Source organism: Oncorhynchus tshawytscha, linkage group LG14 (assembly GCF_018296145.1).
Source record: "Oncorhynchus tshawytscha isolate Ot180627B linkage group LG14, Otsh_v2.0, whole genome shotgun sequence".
Taxonomy (NCBI): Eukaryota; Metazoa; Chordata; class Actinopteri; order Salmoniformes; family Salmonidae; genus Oncorhynchus; species Oncorhynchus tshawytscha.
Window position 1 is genome coordinate 11,627,182 of NC_056442.1, and position 14,972 is coordinate 11,642,153.

At 41.8% G+C, this 14,972-nt stretch overlaps 1 protein-coding gene across 2 annotated transcripts in view; it reads right to left on the reverse strand.

Moving 5' to 3' along the window:
• LOC112266555 (aryl hydrocarbon receptor-like) overlaps positions 1-14,366 on the reverse strand; it is a 75,675-nt gene extending 61,309 nt beyond the window's left edge. Inside the window, exons 1-3 of one of the 2 annotated variants that reach the window (XM_024444127.2) lie at positions 13,715-14,366; positions 12,781-12,801; positions 12,466-12,656 (exon numbers count right to left, since the gene is read on the reverse strand). In XM_024444127.2, the coding sequence (XP_024299895.2) occupies positions 12,466-12,656; positions 12,781-12,801; positions 13,715-13,755 (253 nt within the window). In that variant the 5' untranslated portion in view covers positions 13,756-14,366. The remainder of the gene's footprint in view (positions 1-12,465; positions 12,657-12,780; positions 12,802-13,714) is intronic. The other variant, XM_042297044.1, reaches the window with a different exon arrangement.
• Positions 14,367-14,972: the final 606 nt, after the last annotated feature.

The window sequence follows — 14,972 nt, forward strand, 5'->3', positions numbered from 1 at the left end:
AGCCAAATCTAAGCCGATATACAGTGGCAAGTGTGATGAGAACATTTAGACTGGAAAATAGGTATTGTAAAAATATCATCATATCAAAAACATCTGCACGGTTTCAGTAACTGCTTACAGTACTGTATTCTATGCACTATCAGCACTTCTGTTACCTTTTCCTATGAAATTACTGTACTAATGTATACTGATTTTTTTCTACATAGGATTGAGGGTCAGGAACAACAAGGGGGAAGGCCTCCTATGTTCACAGAACAGCAAGAGAGGGAGATAGCATTGTTGGCCAAAACCATGTTTACTATAACACTCAAGCAGCTCCAAGATAACATTGTCAATAACCACGCCCCTTTCAACGATATCCATCAGGTCTCAACATCAACACTGGCACGCATCCTAAAGAAACAAACATATTCAAATGAAGCAAATTTATCGAGTGCCTTTCGAGCGCAATTCCGAAAGGGTGAAACGACTGCGGCATGATTATGCAGAGGTATGTATTCACTTTAGCAGTGTGATCTTGCATACTGTCTCATAATCTTTTACTGTAATATGTATACTAGATCTACACTGAACTACACAATTTTGCCTGACACTGTTTTTCAGAGTTTTATGAATGGATGGAGAGGAGATCCAGCATGATTTCATTTACGTAGATGAGGCTGGGTTCAACCTGACGAGTACACGAAGGAGGGGAAGAAACATCATTGGCCACAGGGCTATAGTCAATGTCCCAGTGCAACGTGGGGGTAATATAACACTCTGTGCAGCCATTACACAGAATGGGGTCCTCCACCGCCATGCCCATATGGGCCCTTACAACACAGCACTCATACTTACATTCTTGGACCAATTGCACAACATAACAGCAGCAAATCAAATTGATCATATGCAATACATTGTTGTCTGGGACAATGTGTCTTTCCACCACTCTGCTCTGGTTCAGAACTGGCTTCAGCAACATCCACATTTCACCGTCCTATATCTTCCACCATACTCTCCATTCCTCAACCCTATAGAAGAGTTTTTCTCGGCATGGCGGTGGAAGGTATATGATCTCCGTCTCCAGGCTGAGGTACCCCTCATCCAAGCCATGGAGGAGGCCTGTGACCAGGTGGAGGTAGCAGCAATGCAAGGATGGATTCGTCATTCAAGACGTTTCTTTCCAAGGTGTCTTGCTAATGACAACATTACCTGCGATGTTGATGAAATTCTCTGGCCAGATCCAGCTAGGCGAAGAGACAATGTCTAGTTATTTTTTTATTTTTTTATTTTGATCTTAAAATACGTAAAGTGACGTTTGGTTACAGTATTATGAATCTCCATGTCAACATTTTGGGCGTGTTGAGAAATAAATGACTTCCTTCAGTCTGCAACATTGGTCTTGTGTAGTGTTTGGTGAATTGACATTATATTTGTACTTTGTTGATAGTAGCCTACTCTAATCATAGGGAAGTAGAAGTGCTGAAAGTGTTTTAGGTTTATCACAGCAGAGTGTAACTCGTGCAAACAGAGTATAGTAATGTGAAACGTGTGTGTTTCATATGGTAACAAAGTGTGGTTTTTAAAAAGAAGTGTATAGTTTTTACAAGCGTGTTTAATTTTGCAAAGGCTCTGTAGCGTTTTGCTAATTGGGTGTGTGGTTGTGCTAATTGTGTGTAGTGTTTTGAAAACACGGGCCCTGTTTTGAAAATCGTGCTTAAGCAATCAAAAAAACCTGTAATGTCACAAAATGTCATATTACAGTTTTTTTTAAACGGTAAGATTTCAGTTCAGTAGCATGACGCTTTTGTCACAGCACATTCCCTCTCCATTTCATTTTGTGGAGACTGTTTTCCCTTTAGTTTTTATTGGAGCGAGTAGAGTAGTGGATAGCTATCAGGAGACTGCAATGCCTTGTGACAGCTCGGCAGCAGAGCACTGGAACAGTCCCCACTCCATCAGATTTTAATGAGCGTTAATTGCCACTTAAAGCAGAAAAATGTGACTGACACACAATGATGGACGATTCCCTGGCCTTAATAGTGGGTACCGTGGCTGGGACGGGTTCCTGCTCAGATAAGAGTCTTTGTCCCAACACTGTCTCTAGTTATTCTACTGTCTCACAAGTCATGGCAGAGGGAGAGAGACAGGGAGGGGAGAGAGACAGGGAGGGGAGAGAGACAGGGAGGGGAGAGAGACAGGGAGGGGAGAGAGACAGAGAGGTAGCTGTGACTAGTGTTAACAGGAGGAGAGAGATGGAGAGAGAGAGATAGAGATGTAGCTGTGACTAGTGCTAACAGGAGGAGAGAGATGGAGAGAGAGAGATAGAGATGTAGCTGTGACTAGTGCTAACAGGAGGAGAGAGATGGAGAGAGAGAGATAGAGATGTAGCTGTGACTAGTGCTAACAGGAGGAGAGAGATGGAGAGAGAGAGATAGAGATGTAGCTGTGACTAGTGTTAACAGGAGGAGAGAGATGGAGAGAGAGACAGAGGGGAGATAGATAGCTGTGACTAGTGCTAACAGGAGGAGAGAGAGAGAGACAGAGAGAGACTGTTTCCACAAGAAAAGGGCAACCAGTGAAGAACAAACACCATTGTAAATACAACCCATATTTACGCTTATTTATTTTCCCCTGTGTACTTTAACCATTTGTACTTTGTTACAACACTGTAAGTGAAATAAAGTGAAATAAACAATACAAATGAACAGTAAACATTACACATACAGACGTTTCAAAACAAGACATTACAAATGTATAATATGACATTTGTAATGTCTTTATTGTTTTGAAACTTCTGTATGCATAATGTTTACTGTTCATTTTTATTGTTTATTTCACTTTTGGATATTATCTACCTCACTTGCTTTAGCAATGTTAACACATGTTTCCCATGCCAATAAAGCCCCTTGAAATGAATTGATAGCTGTGACTAGTGCTAACAGGAGGAGAGAGAGAGAGAGAGAGAGAGAGAGAGATTAGTGCAAACAGGAGGAGAGAGATAGAGAGAGAGAGAGAGAGAGAGAGAGAGATTAGTGCAAACAGGAGGAGAGAGAGGGAGAAGGAGGAGGGAACTCAGAGCTCACCATGTCTCCATTTCAAATCTACAGTAAGCCTCTCTCTGGCTAAAATTGTCATCATGCTCAAAGTTTACCTGAAAGCTGCCAAAGCAATTAAGAGAACTGTAAGCTGTGTTGGCAGGAGTCTGTTTTCCTCTACTCCTCATAAGACAGTTTGACTGATCTGTATGGAAGCTTCAGTCTAATAAGTGACCAGGGCTGTGATCAGTTCAACACACACACACACACACGCAAACACACAATCACACTGGGGAGGGATGGGGCACTAGGGTCGGGCTTAGCCAAAATAAACATGGCTGTTGTTATGAAAATATGGAGGCCTGTGGCTGGAGCACGGTGTGTGTCTGTGTGTGTGAGGGGTTCATTGATGGAACATAATGACAGTGCTTTGTGTACACACACACACACACACACACACACACACACACACACACACACACACACACACACACACACACACACACACACACACACACACACACACACACACACACACACACACACACACACACACACACACTACGGGATCAGTTTTTCCAGGAATTAAGAAAAGCTTGTTGACAGACTGATGGTGTAAGGTAAAGAGCAGGAATTTGGAGAGATAACGAGAGAGATAACGAGAGAGAGAGAGAGAGAGAGAGAGAGAGAGAGAAATAGAGACTATTAGTTCAGTTTCTTCTTTATCTACTGAATCTCATTATCTCTCTCTCTAATAGCACTGGGCACTACAGTAGGTTGAACCATGAGAAAATAGGTCAGTTGATGGGAAGGTACACTCCGGTAATCACACCAAGGTGACCTTTTAAGACCAATGTATTCCTGTCTGGCTACCTTGACACAGCAGCACAAGACTGGCCCTTTTGTGTCCACAAGGTTTGATTCTGTTGTGCTGCTGGGGGTTTTTCCACCCCCCCTTCTTATTTTATTTTTCAAAGGAGTATAAACCCTCTTTAAGTGGATTAACCCTGTTGTTTTTACTCCAAAATCCTCAAATGCACCTTTTCAGCTCGATGTAATGACAATATGTTGATAGTAAGACATTGAAAACAAAAGCGACACTTTATTTTGTGTCTCAGTTCTGAGAACTGTTTAACAATGTTACACTTATAAAAGCTATATTTCTTTAATGTCCAAGACCTGGAACTGAACTTTCTATAACGGGGTTCTTTGTTAGTTTTTGCTCTCTAGCCACCCACTTGGTTTTTGCTTTTTAACCAGTTTCAGACAAACCTCTGTCTTGTTCTCTGGCTCTGTGTGGTCCACAAAGTCCTCATCCATCACTTTTCCATTGGCTCTAGTCAATTCATCATGGACCAGTCATAAGATAGTTAGCACAGGGTCCCCTTCTCTCTCCATGTGAGAAGAGAAGGGGTCTCATGCAAAATCACTGGGAGTTCATTTACCAATGTGATTTGGAACCATCATGGTTGAGACTCATTCAAATCAATCAAACCATGGATGTAAAAAGACAAGGTGATCTGAGGCAAAAACCCACCAGATCTAGACAACAGATCTACTCTACTCCGGCCACTGAGGTTTAGCTATCGTTGTAACTCGACACAAATCCAAGGCTGTGCCGTAAGCTATCTTAAGACAGTCGGGCACGTTTGTAACCCATGTTGAGTGGAAAATCCGTCCTTTGTGAGCGAGACAACCGTGGCAACGGTCTGCGGGAGGCCTTTACAACAGAGTGGGAATAGGAAACATGGAGATACTGTAACGCTTGTCATCAGAAGGAAGAGTGGACCAAAGCGCAGCGTGGAATGTGTTCTTGATATTTATTTACCAGAAACACTCAAACAAAAATAACAAATTCAAAAAAACGAAAGCGAACAGTTCCGTCAGGCACAGACACTAAACAGAAAATAACACCCCACAAACGGATAATCACAATTTATATATGATCCCCAATCAGAGACAACGATAGACGGCAAAACAACAAAGAAATAGAAGACATAGATTTTCCCACCCGAGTCAAACCCTGACCTAACCAAACATAGAGAATAAATAAGGATCTCTAAGGTCAGGGGGCGTGACAGATACACTCAATTAAACAGAGCTTAGAGACACAGGCGGGGGTGACCGGGTTGGTGTAACGGCCACAGGCGGGGGTGACCGGGTTGGTGTAACGGCCACAGGCGGGGGTGACCGGGTTGGTGTAACGGCCACAGGCGGGGGTGACCGGGTTGGTGTAACGGCCACAGGCGGGGGTGACCGGGTTGGTGTAACGGCCACAGGCGGGGGTGACCGGGTTGGTGTAACGGCCACAGGGGGGGTGACCAGGGTTGGTGTAACGGCCACAGGCGGGGGTGACCGGGTTGGTGTAACGGCACGAGGCAACCAGAAAATACAACAACACCATCATCACCTCATCTCCGCTAGTTGGAGAGAGACAATCGAAAAGATGGAATACTCTTTATCTAAATCAAACGGTATGTTAACAAAACCCAGAAGCAGGTGGGCAAATTGAAACGGAACGACTGCAGAGTTTTATACTGGGTAAAACTTATCAACACAGTTTATCAAGTTTATCAATGGTGAACAAACGATGACATAATGGTTGATTTTGAGTAAATGATCAGTTTATAATCAGATCTCCTGTTCTCCACCCTAAATGTGTTAATCAACGTTTTCCATCTTTTTGAAGCTGGCGTCGGTCCTGCATACTGTCATGTGGCAGCAGAAGGGAAACATGCAGAAGCTCTACCCAGTACCCAGATAAAAGGCCAACAAAAAGGGCAAGACTATGATCAAACACCCCGTTTGAGAGATCGTTTGGGAGAAAGTAGCAGTGTTACAGCGTTGTGAGGCAGAACACTTCCAGCGTTTGAAAACACCTAGACAGTGGTCACACACACACACACACACACACACACACACACACACACACACACACACACACACACACACACACACACACACACACACACACACACACACACACACACACACACACACACACACACACACACACATACATACTGTTACAATAATCTGCAGTCAGGGCCTAAATAATTTCCAGTTGTAGTCTTTGCTGCAGTATAACACAGTCTCAACCCCTCTTTCAAATGACTAAGAACATTCAATAAGGAGGGCACAACGGTTGATAAAGGACTTTCAAATATCTTCTATTTACTTAGCATATCCTCATTTCTCTGAGGTTGCTTGAGGCATCACAGGCATCATTTACCGCCAGATGCATCTGAAACATATTTGTAAATCTTATCTCATAATTTACAGTCTACCAATATACAACTTTTAGGGCTCTATATTAACAAACCTAACGCAAGGATTAATCTAAGTGCTGGAGCTAAAGGTTCTGAAGGGTGTGTCAGAATTTTTTTGTTTGTTGCTATTTTCACACCGGGAATTACGAGTACAACAGCTGGCGGTGGCGTGAAAGGGCTGAGTTTTGATGAATAAACAAGTTGTAGATGCGACGAGGGCTTGGCCACTCACTGGCTTAATACGGCATGCTGTTGTCTCAAGATCTGCAGGTTATTGACGTCTTTGCGTCGTCATCAACTCCAATTCTGCCGGGGGCACGGAATATTCTTGTCCTGGTCCATTGTGGATTGATACTACAGTTAAATGTTAAATAGCATAGGCTACAGTAACGAGTAATAGCAACAACAACAACAACAACAACAACACAGTGTTTGCTCAATAGCCTATGTTTGGAGTGTTGGCAGTCAACATTGTTGTAATTGGTTGCAAGAGCCTCGCCAACACGTCTCCACGCATCGCACTTCTCCTCAAATAAAAATACTCGGCTCCCGTGTATTTGTGTTGTATGTGTGAGGCACTTTCTCAAATAGCAAGATATAGCCTAGGCCTTACCGCTGACACCGCATTACAGGAAGGAATCATTTAAATACGTTGGGAGGGGAGAGTGTCTTTGTTAACCCGATGAGAGGCGCTCTTTGGGGATGGGGACGGATACTTGGACAAGCTAAATGAGGTATGCAGGTAGGCACATGTGTGCGTGTTTTAGGACGAGCAGTATATTTTCAAGTCAAGGCACTCTGACGAATAAAGCATTTAAACACCTTTTAAGGGATTGGCGACTTTGCAAGGCCAGGATAAAAAAAGACATGACACATTGCTGTTGAACCAGGCTTAGTAGCCTAGGCTTTACGGTAAGGGTAGCAGAGGGCTTGATATGAAATGGAAAACAATCTGTTTTTTTAAAACACCACAATATTTTTCAACAGGATGGGGTCAGAAGCATATCTGAAATGGCTTCTCTCATTCCATGGCACTGTGTACACACGGCACTAGCACAGAGAGGCTGCTGCCTACATACAGACTTGAAATCATTGGCCACTTTAATAAGTGGAACACTAGTCACATTAATAATGCCACTTTAATGATGTTTACATGTCATCTCATATGTATATACTGTATTCTATACTATCTACTGCATCTTAACCTATGCCGCTCTGTCATTGCTCATCCATATATTTATATATTCTTAATTCCATTCCTTTACTTAGATGTGTATGTATTAGGTATTTGTTGTGGAATTGTTAGATATTACTTGTTAGATATTGCTGCACTGTCGGAACTAGAAGCACAAGCATTTCGCTACACTCGCAATAACATCTGATAACCATATGTATGTGACCAATACAATATGATTTGATTTGACACTTAGGCTAGTTGGCTAATGGCCAGGATAAAAAATAGGCACCTATGCGATGTTGTTTAAACCAGTCTTGATTTAAGGGGAGGGTTGGCTATGTTTGGTTTTTAATCAAATTCAATTAAATTGGGAGAAAACAATTGTTTTCAAGGAAACAACTCAAATATTGCCAACCTTACCACCTCAGCCCAAGGGAGCCGATGTTAAGACAGGCAAATTGCCTAACCTCGCGTTATGGCTGGAAAATGCCAGCGACGACGAAATTGCAAACTGGCGTGCGTTTGACACTTGCGCCTCCTTAGCGCCAGATGACAATAAAGCCCTTAGTGTGTGAACATTTCTTTGTAAACTGGTCTTTACACCATATTTAATTGTCACCATATGAATGAATGTCGACACTAAGCTGCACATCTGGAAACAGTTCAGCTGAGTCATGTAACAGCTTAACATTGACATGTGAGTCATTTATCAGACCCACTTCTCCAGAGGGACTTAAAGTAGAGAGTGCATACATTTTCATAATGGTTGCCCCCGTGGGAATCGAACCCACAACTCTGACATTGCTAGTGCCATGCTCCACCAACTGAGCCACACGAGACTATTACCATGTCATAAGCAAAAACATTACCAAAAAAACTCAAATAAGTCTGGCTTAACTGTTTCCACCCTTATGTGACCCATACCCCCACATCCACCCTTCCTGTCTTTCCCTCTCCCTCTCCCTATCCCGCTCCCTATCCCTCTTCCTATTCCTCTCCCTATCCCTCTCTCCCCTCTTCCTATCCCTCTTCCTCTCCCTATCCCTCTCTCCCCTCTTTCTATCCCTCTCCCTCTCTCCCTCTTCCTATCCCTCTCTCCCCTCTCCCTCTTCCTATCCCTCTCTCCCTATCCCTCTCTCCCCTGTCCCTCTTCCTATCCCTCTCTCCCCTCTCCCTCTTCCTATCCCTCTCTCCCCTCTCCCTATCCCTCTCTCCCCTCTCCCTATCCCTCTTCCTATCCCTCTCCCTATCTCTCTCCCTATCCCTCTCCCTATCCTTCTCCCTCTCTCCCCTCTCCCTCTCTCTCTCTCATGATCACTCCTTCTCTGTGACAAAACCCTGCAAAGATTGCCCTATTGTGTGCTCCAAAGCCACTCTGAATATATCCAATGGTCAGACTCATTAACAGTCTCTGTCAGACCCAGGGTAAAGTGGACAACCATGGAACTAACGATCTACCAATGTTAAATGATGTACAGTATGAGGCTACTGTACCTCAGTCAAGCTCCCATTGGTCAAAACCTATCAAATCAAAGCCACGTCACATTCCAATACCCAGAATCCCAAGCCATCCGACTGTGCAGCACAAATGCTGTGATGAAGTAATAGTTGCCAGTTGAATCTAAAGAGCTATGCTAAACTTCCATTTAAAAACCACACAAGCTCTTCACTAAAAGCCTGTAAAACATAACATAACTCTTCTAATCCCTGCACAACAAATAGCATTTGTACTCTTTTCACATACAAAATGGTTCACTGCAAAGGCTACACACGAGTGTCATGCGCATGTTGTACCTTTATTTATAGTGGTACACTGGTATAGCAGTTTGGGTGGAATGGTGCAAAATGGTGCCCTCGAATGCAGGAAGACCCACAACAATTTTCTGTAACTAGGCTTTATTGTAGCTAGCCATGATTTATTAAAAAATGTGATCAGATTTGTATTTTTCCTTCAAGTGTTACATTGTCTAAGTTCATTTACATTGCTGCCGACATAACGCGGCTATAAAATATTCAGTATTCAATCAATTTAATGAAACACAGTTTCTTCCAATTGCACTTCATCAATTGTTGATGTATGGTGTAACATAATGTATCATATATGTCATTGAGCAGCGACTTCTATCCAAAGCGCCTTACAGAGAGACAGGGCATGTTCACACATGATCACATTGTTGATCCCAGGAAAACAGTAATGGAGGACTCAGGAGGACCCATCATACTTCATTACATTCAGCCCTTTTGGTTCCTCTCCCCTCCTTTTCATTCTCTCCCCTATCCTTCTCCCCTCTTTCTTCGTCTCCTAAGTGTTTATGTTAAGCAGTGTGGTGGATGGGAGGGAAGGAAGGGACTTCTCCTTGGTTAATGTCTTTACCTGTCCTGGGAGTCTCTGCTCCTGGTATTTGAATTAAAACAACTCCTAGTGGAGTCCTCTCCAATATTAAACCTGTTATTGTCTCCACAGGCGCACGCTGATCCAAAGAGCACACCTCCAATCTCCCTTCCCTTTCCAAATAGACGGAGGGAACCTACGCGATGTTATTCATTTATTCAGATGATTTCCATTAAAACCATAAACATTGGGTAGTAAGGTCCAGAAGTGATTGAGGTGAAACATCGCCACAATATTTGAGCTTTGTTCCGCTGTGCCTTGAAGATAGTCCCATAAGCAATCTCAACCCTGCCCCTTCCCTCCTCTCCAGCTATGCACTTTCCATTCCCCAGCATCTTCAACACAGCTCTTACCCACGGCAGAGTCGGGTCATGCCCACTGTTTCCATTCGACTCACCTCAACGGGCCATTTTAAAATTGACTGTCTAAAACAAACATTTTCCTCCCTCTGTTTTATAAATGATTTAAGCTCAATTTCTTTTAATTATGCATGACCCATCACCACCTCCAGAACTCAGTGCCTGCACTGCAGCATCATCCTAAGACAGGAAGGGCGGAAAAGGTTGGGATTCTGGCATAGAAAACCCCATATTGAAAGTGTATAAAAATATGCTTTTGTATGTCATTAGCTTATTCGAGTAGTTCAGGATTGTCTTCACATCATGTATGTGGTGTGTCTTGAGAAGAAAATGTGAAAGGATACAGCGTTGCAACATTCCTTAGAAAGGCCTTGCCAAGACGACACAATTATTTAATACATTCAGAAGGAATTGAATAATACAACCTAATACATTATTTTCAGCAGAGTACAGGTTAAAACAATTATATCATATAATATATAATAATTATATTTTCTTTTCTTTTAAGGAAATGTCCAAATAACTGGTCATATGTACAGTGGGGCAAAAAAGTATTTAGTCAGCCACCAATTGTGCAAGTTCTCCCACTTAAAAAAGATGAGAGAGGCCTGTAATTTTCATCATAGGTACACTTCAACTATGACAGACAAAATGAGAAGAAAAAAATCCAGAAAATCACATTGTAGGATTTTTTATGAATTTATTTGCAAATTATGGTGGAAAATAAGTATTTGGTCACCTACAAACAAGCAAGATTTCTGGCTCTCACAGACCTGTAACTTCTTATTTAAGAGGCTCCTCTGTCCTCCACTCGTTACCTGTATTAATGGCACCTGTTTGAACTTGTTATCAGTATAAAAGACACCTGTCCACAACCTCAAACAGTCACACTCCAAACTCCACTATGACCAAGACCAAAGAGCTGTCAAAGGACACCAGAAACAAAATTGTAGACCTGCACCAGGCGGGGAAGACTGAATATGCAATAGGTAAGCAGCTTGGTTTGACGAAATCAACTGTGGGAGCAATTATTAGGAAATGGAAGACATACAAGACCACTGATAATCTCCCTCGATCTGGGGCTCCACGCAAGATCTCACCCCGTGGGGTCAAAATGATCACAAGAACGGTGAGCAAAAATCCCAGAACCACACGGGGGGACCTAGTGAATGACCTGCAGAGAGCTGGGACCAAAGTAACAAAGCCTACCATCAGTAACACACTACGCCGCCAGGGACTCAAATCCTGCTGTGCCAAACGTGTCCCCCTGCTTAAGCCAGTACATGTCCAGGCCCGTCTAAAGTTTGCTAAAGAGCATTTGGATGATCCAGAAGAAGATTGGGAGAATGTCATATGGTCAGATGAAACCAAAATAGAACTTTTTGGTAAAAACTCAAATCGTTGTGTTTGGAGGACAAAGAATGCTGAGTTGCACCCAAAGAACACCATACCTACTGCAAAGGGACCAGGACGACTGATCCGTGTAGGAAAGAATGAATGGGGCCATGTATCGTGAGATTTTGAGTGAAAACCTCCTTCCATCAGCAAGGGCATTGAAGATGAAACGTGGCTGGTTCTTTCAGCATGACAATGATCCCAAACACACCTCCCGGGCAACGAAGGAGTGGCTTCGTAAGAAGCATTTCAAGGTCCTGGAGTGGCCTAGCCAGTCTCCAGATCTCAACCCCATAGAAAATCTTTGGAGGGAGTTGAAAGTCCGAGTTGCCCAGCAACAGCCCCAAAACATCACTGCTCTAGAGGAGATCTGCATGGAGGAATGGGCCAAAATACCAGCAACAGTGTGTGAAAACCTTGTGAAGACTTACAGAAAACGTTTGACCTCTGTCATTGCCAACAAAGGGTATATAACAAAGTATTGAGATAAACTTTTGTTATTGACCAAATACTTATTTTCCACCATAATTTGCAAATAAATTCATTAAAAATCCTACAATGTGATTTTCTGGAGAAAACATTTTTCTCATTTTGTCTGTCATAGTTGAAGTGTACCTATGATGAAAATTACAGGCCTCTCTCATCTTTTTAAGTGGGAGAACTGACTGACTAAATACTTTTTTTGCCCCACTGTATGTCCCTACAGTGCATATCCTAAGCTTATAACCTCCACACAGTTACCTGCAGCCAACACACACACACACACACACACACACACACACACACACACACACACACACACACACACACACACACACACACACACACACACACACACACACACACACACAATCACCTGAGAAGAAGTTCTTGGTCCTCAGGTAGCTCACGCTGAGCCGTAAGATAGAGAGTTTATCCAAGCTGGAGGTGACCTCTTCTGGGAAGGGCAGTAGACTGGCCAGACGGTCTAACTCAGAGTTCAGACGGTCCCGGTGGCGCTTTGATGGGTTAGACTTGGTCCCTTCAGACGGAGCTGTCTGTTTCTCTCTGAGCAGGAGAAGAGATATGGGGTTTATTAGGGAATCACAGAGGAAATTATGAAGCCAGTAAGCTAATTCTCTCAATGTTGATAAGAAGGTAAACAGTGGACATATTGCCACTCAGTACTCACTTTTGGTCTTTCACTTCGATGCTGAATGATAAATCATATAATTAAATATTGGTATTAAAAATAATACTATACGTTTAATTATAAATAATCATCATATCAATAATAATACTAATAGCAATAATAATAAAAATATTATTATAATCATTTTCTTATTTCCTTATAAGTTTAATGATTATTTTTGCTCCTTTTTAGCTTATTTTTTTTTAACCAGTTATAGATAAGCAATAATAACATTTGAAATACAGTGTGAAAAAATATGAATAGTCAAGTTACAAGTACTTGAACGTTTCACACGATACAGTAAGGGCACATTGAACTATGAAAAATACTGAAACGAAAATAAACACCTAAGGCCTGAGAATGATGAGCACGAGCCTACGCGCCTTGCACCTAAGCCCGAGCACTGGCATGGGTTCGTTAAGATTCAAATCGAATCCAATTGAATCATCAATCATCTCTCTACATTTGAATTGAACATCACTTCAACCATTTGACCTCATCATGATTATGAGTCAAATTATGTGTTGAGTTATTTTTATTCAAGACATTATGCATAACATTATGCATCATTATCCTGACACAATATACTATCTAGGATAAACATACTATATTATAATATATATATATATATATATATATATATATATATATATATATATATATACATATATATATATATATATATATATATATATATATATATATATCCACATCTGTCTGCACCAAAGAATATTGAAGATATATATATATATATATATATATATATATATATATATATATATATATATGCTATTTGGATGGATCGTGAGTGACTATCTTGTCATATGGCGTTGACTCATATATTATGAAATAATAAAAAAGAATAACAACATTATGGTGGGCCATTTTAGTTCATTATTCAAGCTAATGCAATGTTCAAAAAACTCTCACGTACCCTTTTTGCACAGGTTTTCTTCTTTTCCGTCCAGCATACATGGTTGAGGCTTTACTAGTAGCCTGTGGTGTAGCCGAATTATTCTATGTTAAGTGTAGACCGAGCCGAGCTACATAAACCCGGTAATGGTTGTCTAATAACCTATCTTATTTACTCATCCCCAGATCATGTCCAGAAGGAACTGTTTTCAAGAATGGATCAAGCAATGCACCGATTCATCAGTCCTCTTGTCCTACATCAATGACGTTGATGTTTGTCAGGCAGTTCAAATAATTAAGCCTACAAAACAAATACTGACAACGATTATGTCAATGCCATTGCATGCAACTGAACGCCGTATCACAATGAAATATAGTTTTCCAACAAATAAGCAATGCTAAATTGACATTCGTCAAAAAGTGGCAGCAAGTGCATCCCTTCCGCGGTGTTTAACCTGTGCGTAAAATGCTGTTTGACATCCGTTATTAAATGCCTTCCTCATCATGCAAAGTCCATGTCATCATTCGTTTCGATACAAAGTTAACATTAGTGGAAAAAAATAGAGGGGGAAATAATAACGATATTGAAACATATTGCCGCTTTTTCGCTAACGCTTCTTTGCAAATCTCTTGTGGCACGAGCAGCTAAAGCGCGCTCTCAACCTGAGCCCACAGCCCCCCTCACAACCCAGTTATTCCAGGGTACACGCATTGGACTGGACTGACCAGACAACTGGCACAGATTTGTGCAAGAGCGCGCAAGGATCAGAAGTGGGGGCGCGCGAATCAGAGGCCTTGAGTTAGAGGGCGCGCGCAAGGATTAGGCCTCAGGTTAGAGGGCGCGTGCAATTAACAGAAATAGGATCAGCTCAAGGTTCCATTTGGTCACTGGCACAACTTGTCAACTATTTGTAAAGTTGGTTGGCTATTCGGCTATGCAATTATATATTTAGTGAAGTTGGAAAACCTTGCAGAAGTTTATTTATCTTGATTTACTCCTCAGGTGAGAAAATGACATTTCAAAACCTTCTAAAAGTTATTTTTCTTTCTTTCTTGTATTTTCTCCAGAACTACAAGAAAAAAAGTTACTCTTGAATAACCTCAAAAAAACATTTTTCCTGTTTCAGTCCAGTATTACTATAAAGTGAGTTGTGTGCAAACATATTATCTCTCTTTTGTGTAACACCAGAGGGCTTGTGGTAATGTTATGTGAGTATGCTCCCTCTAGTGACCAAAATGAATATGACATAACACCGTTTCATAAGTGGTTGGGGCAAGCT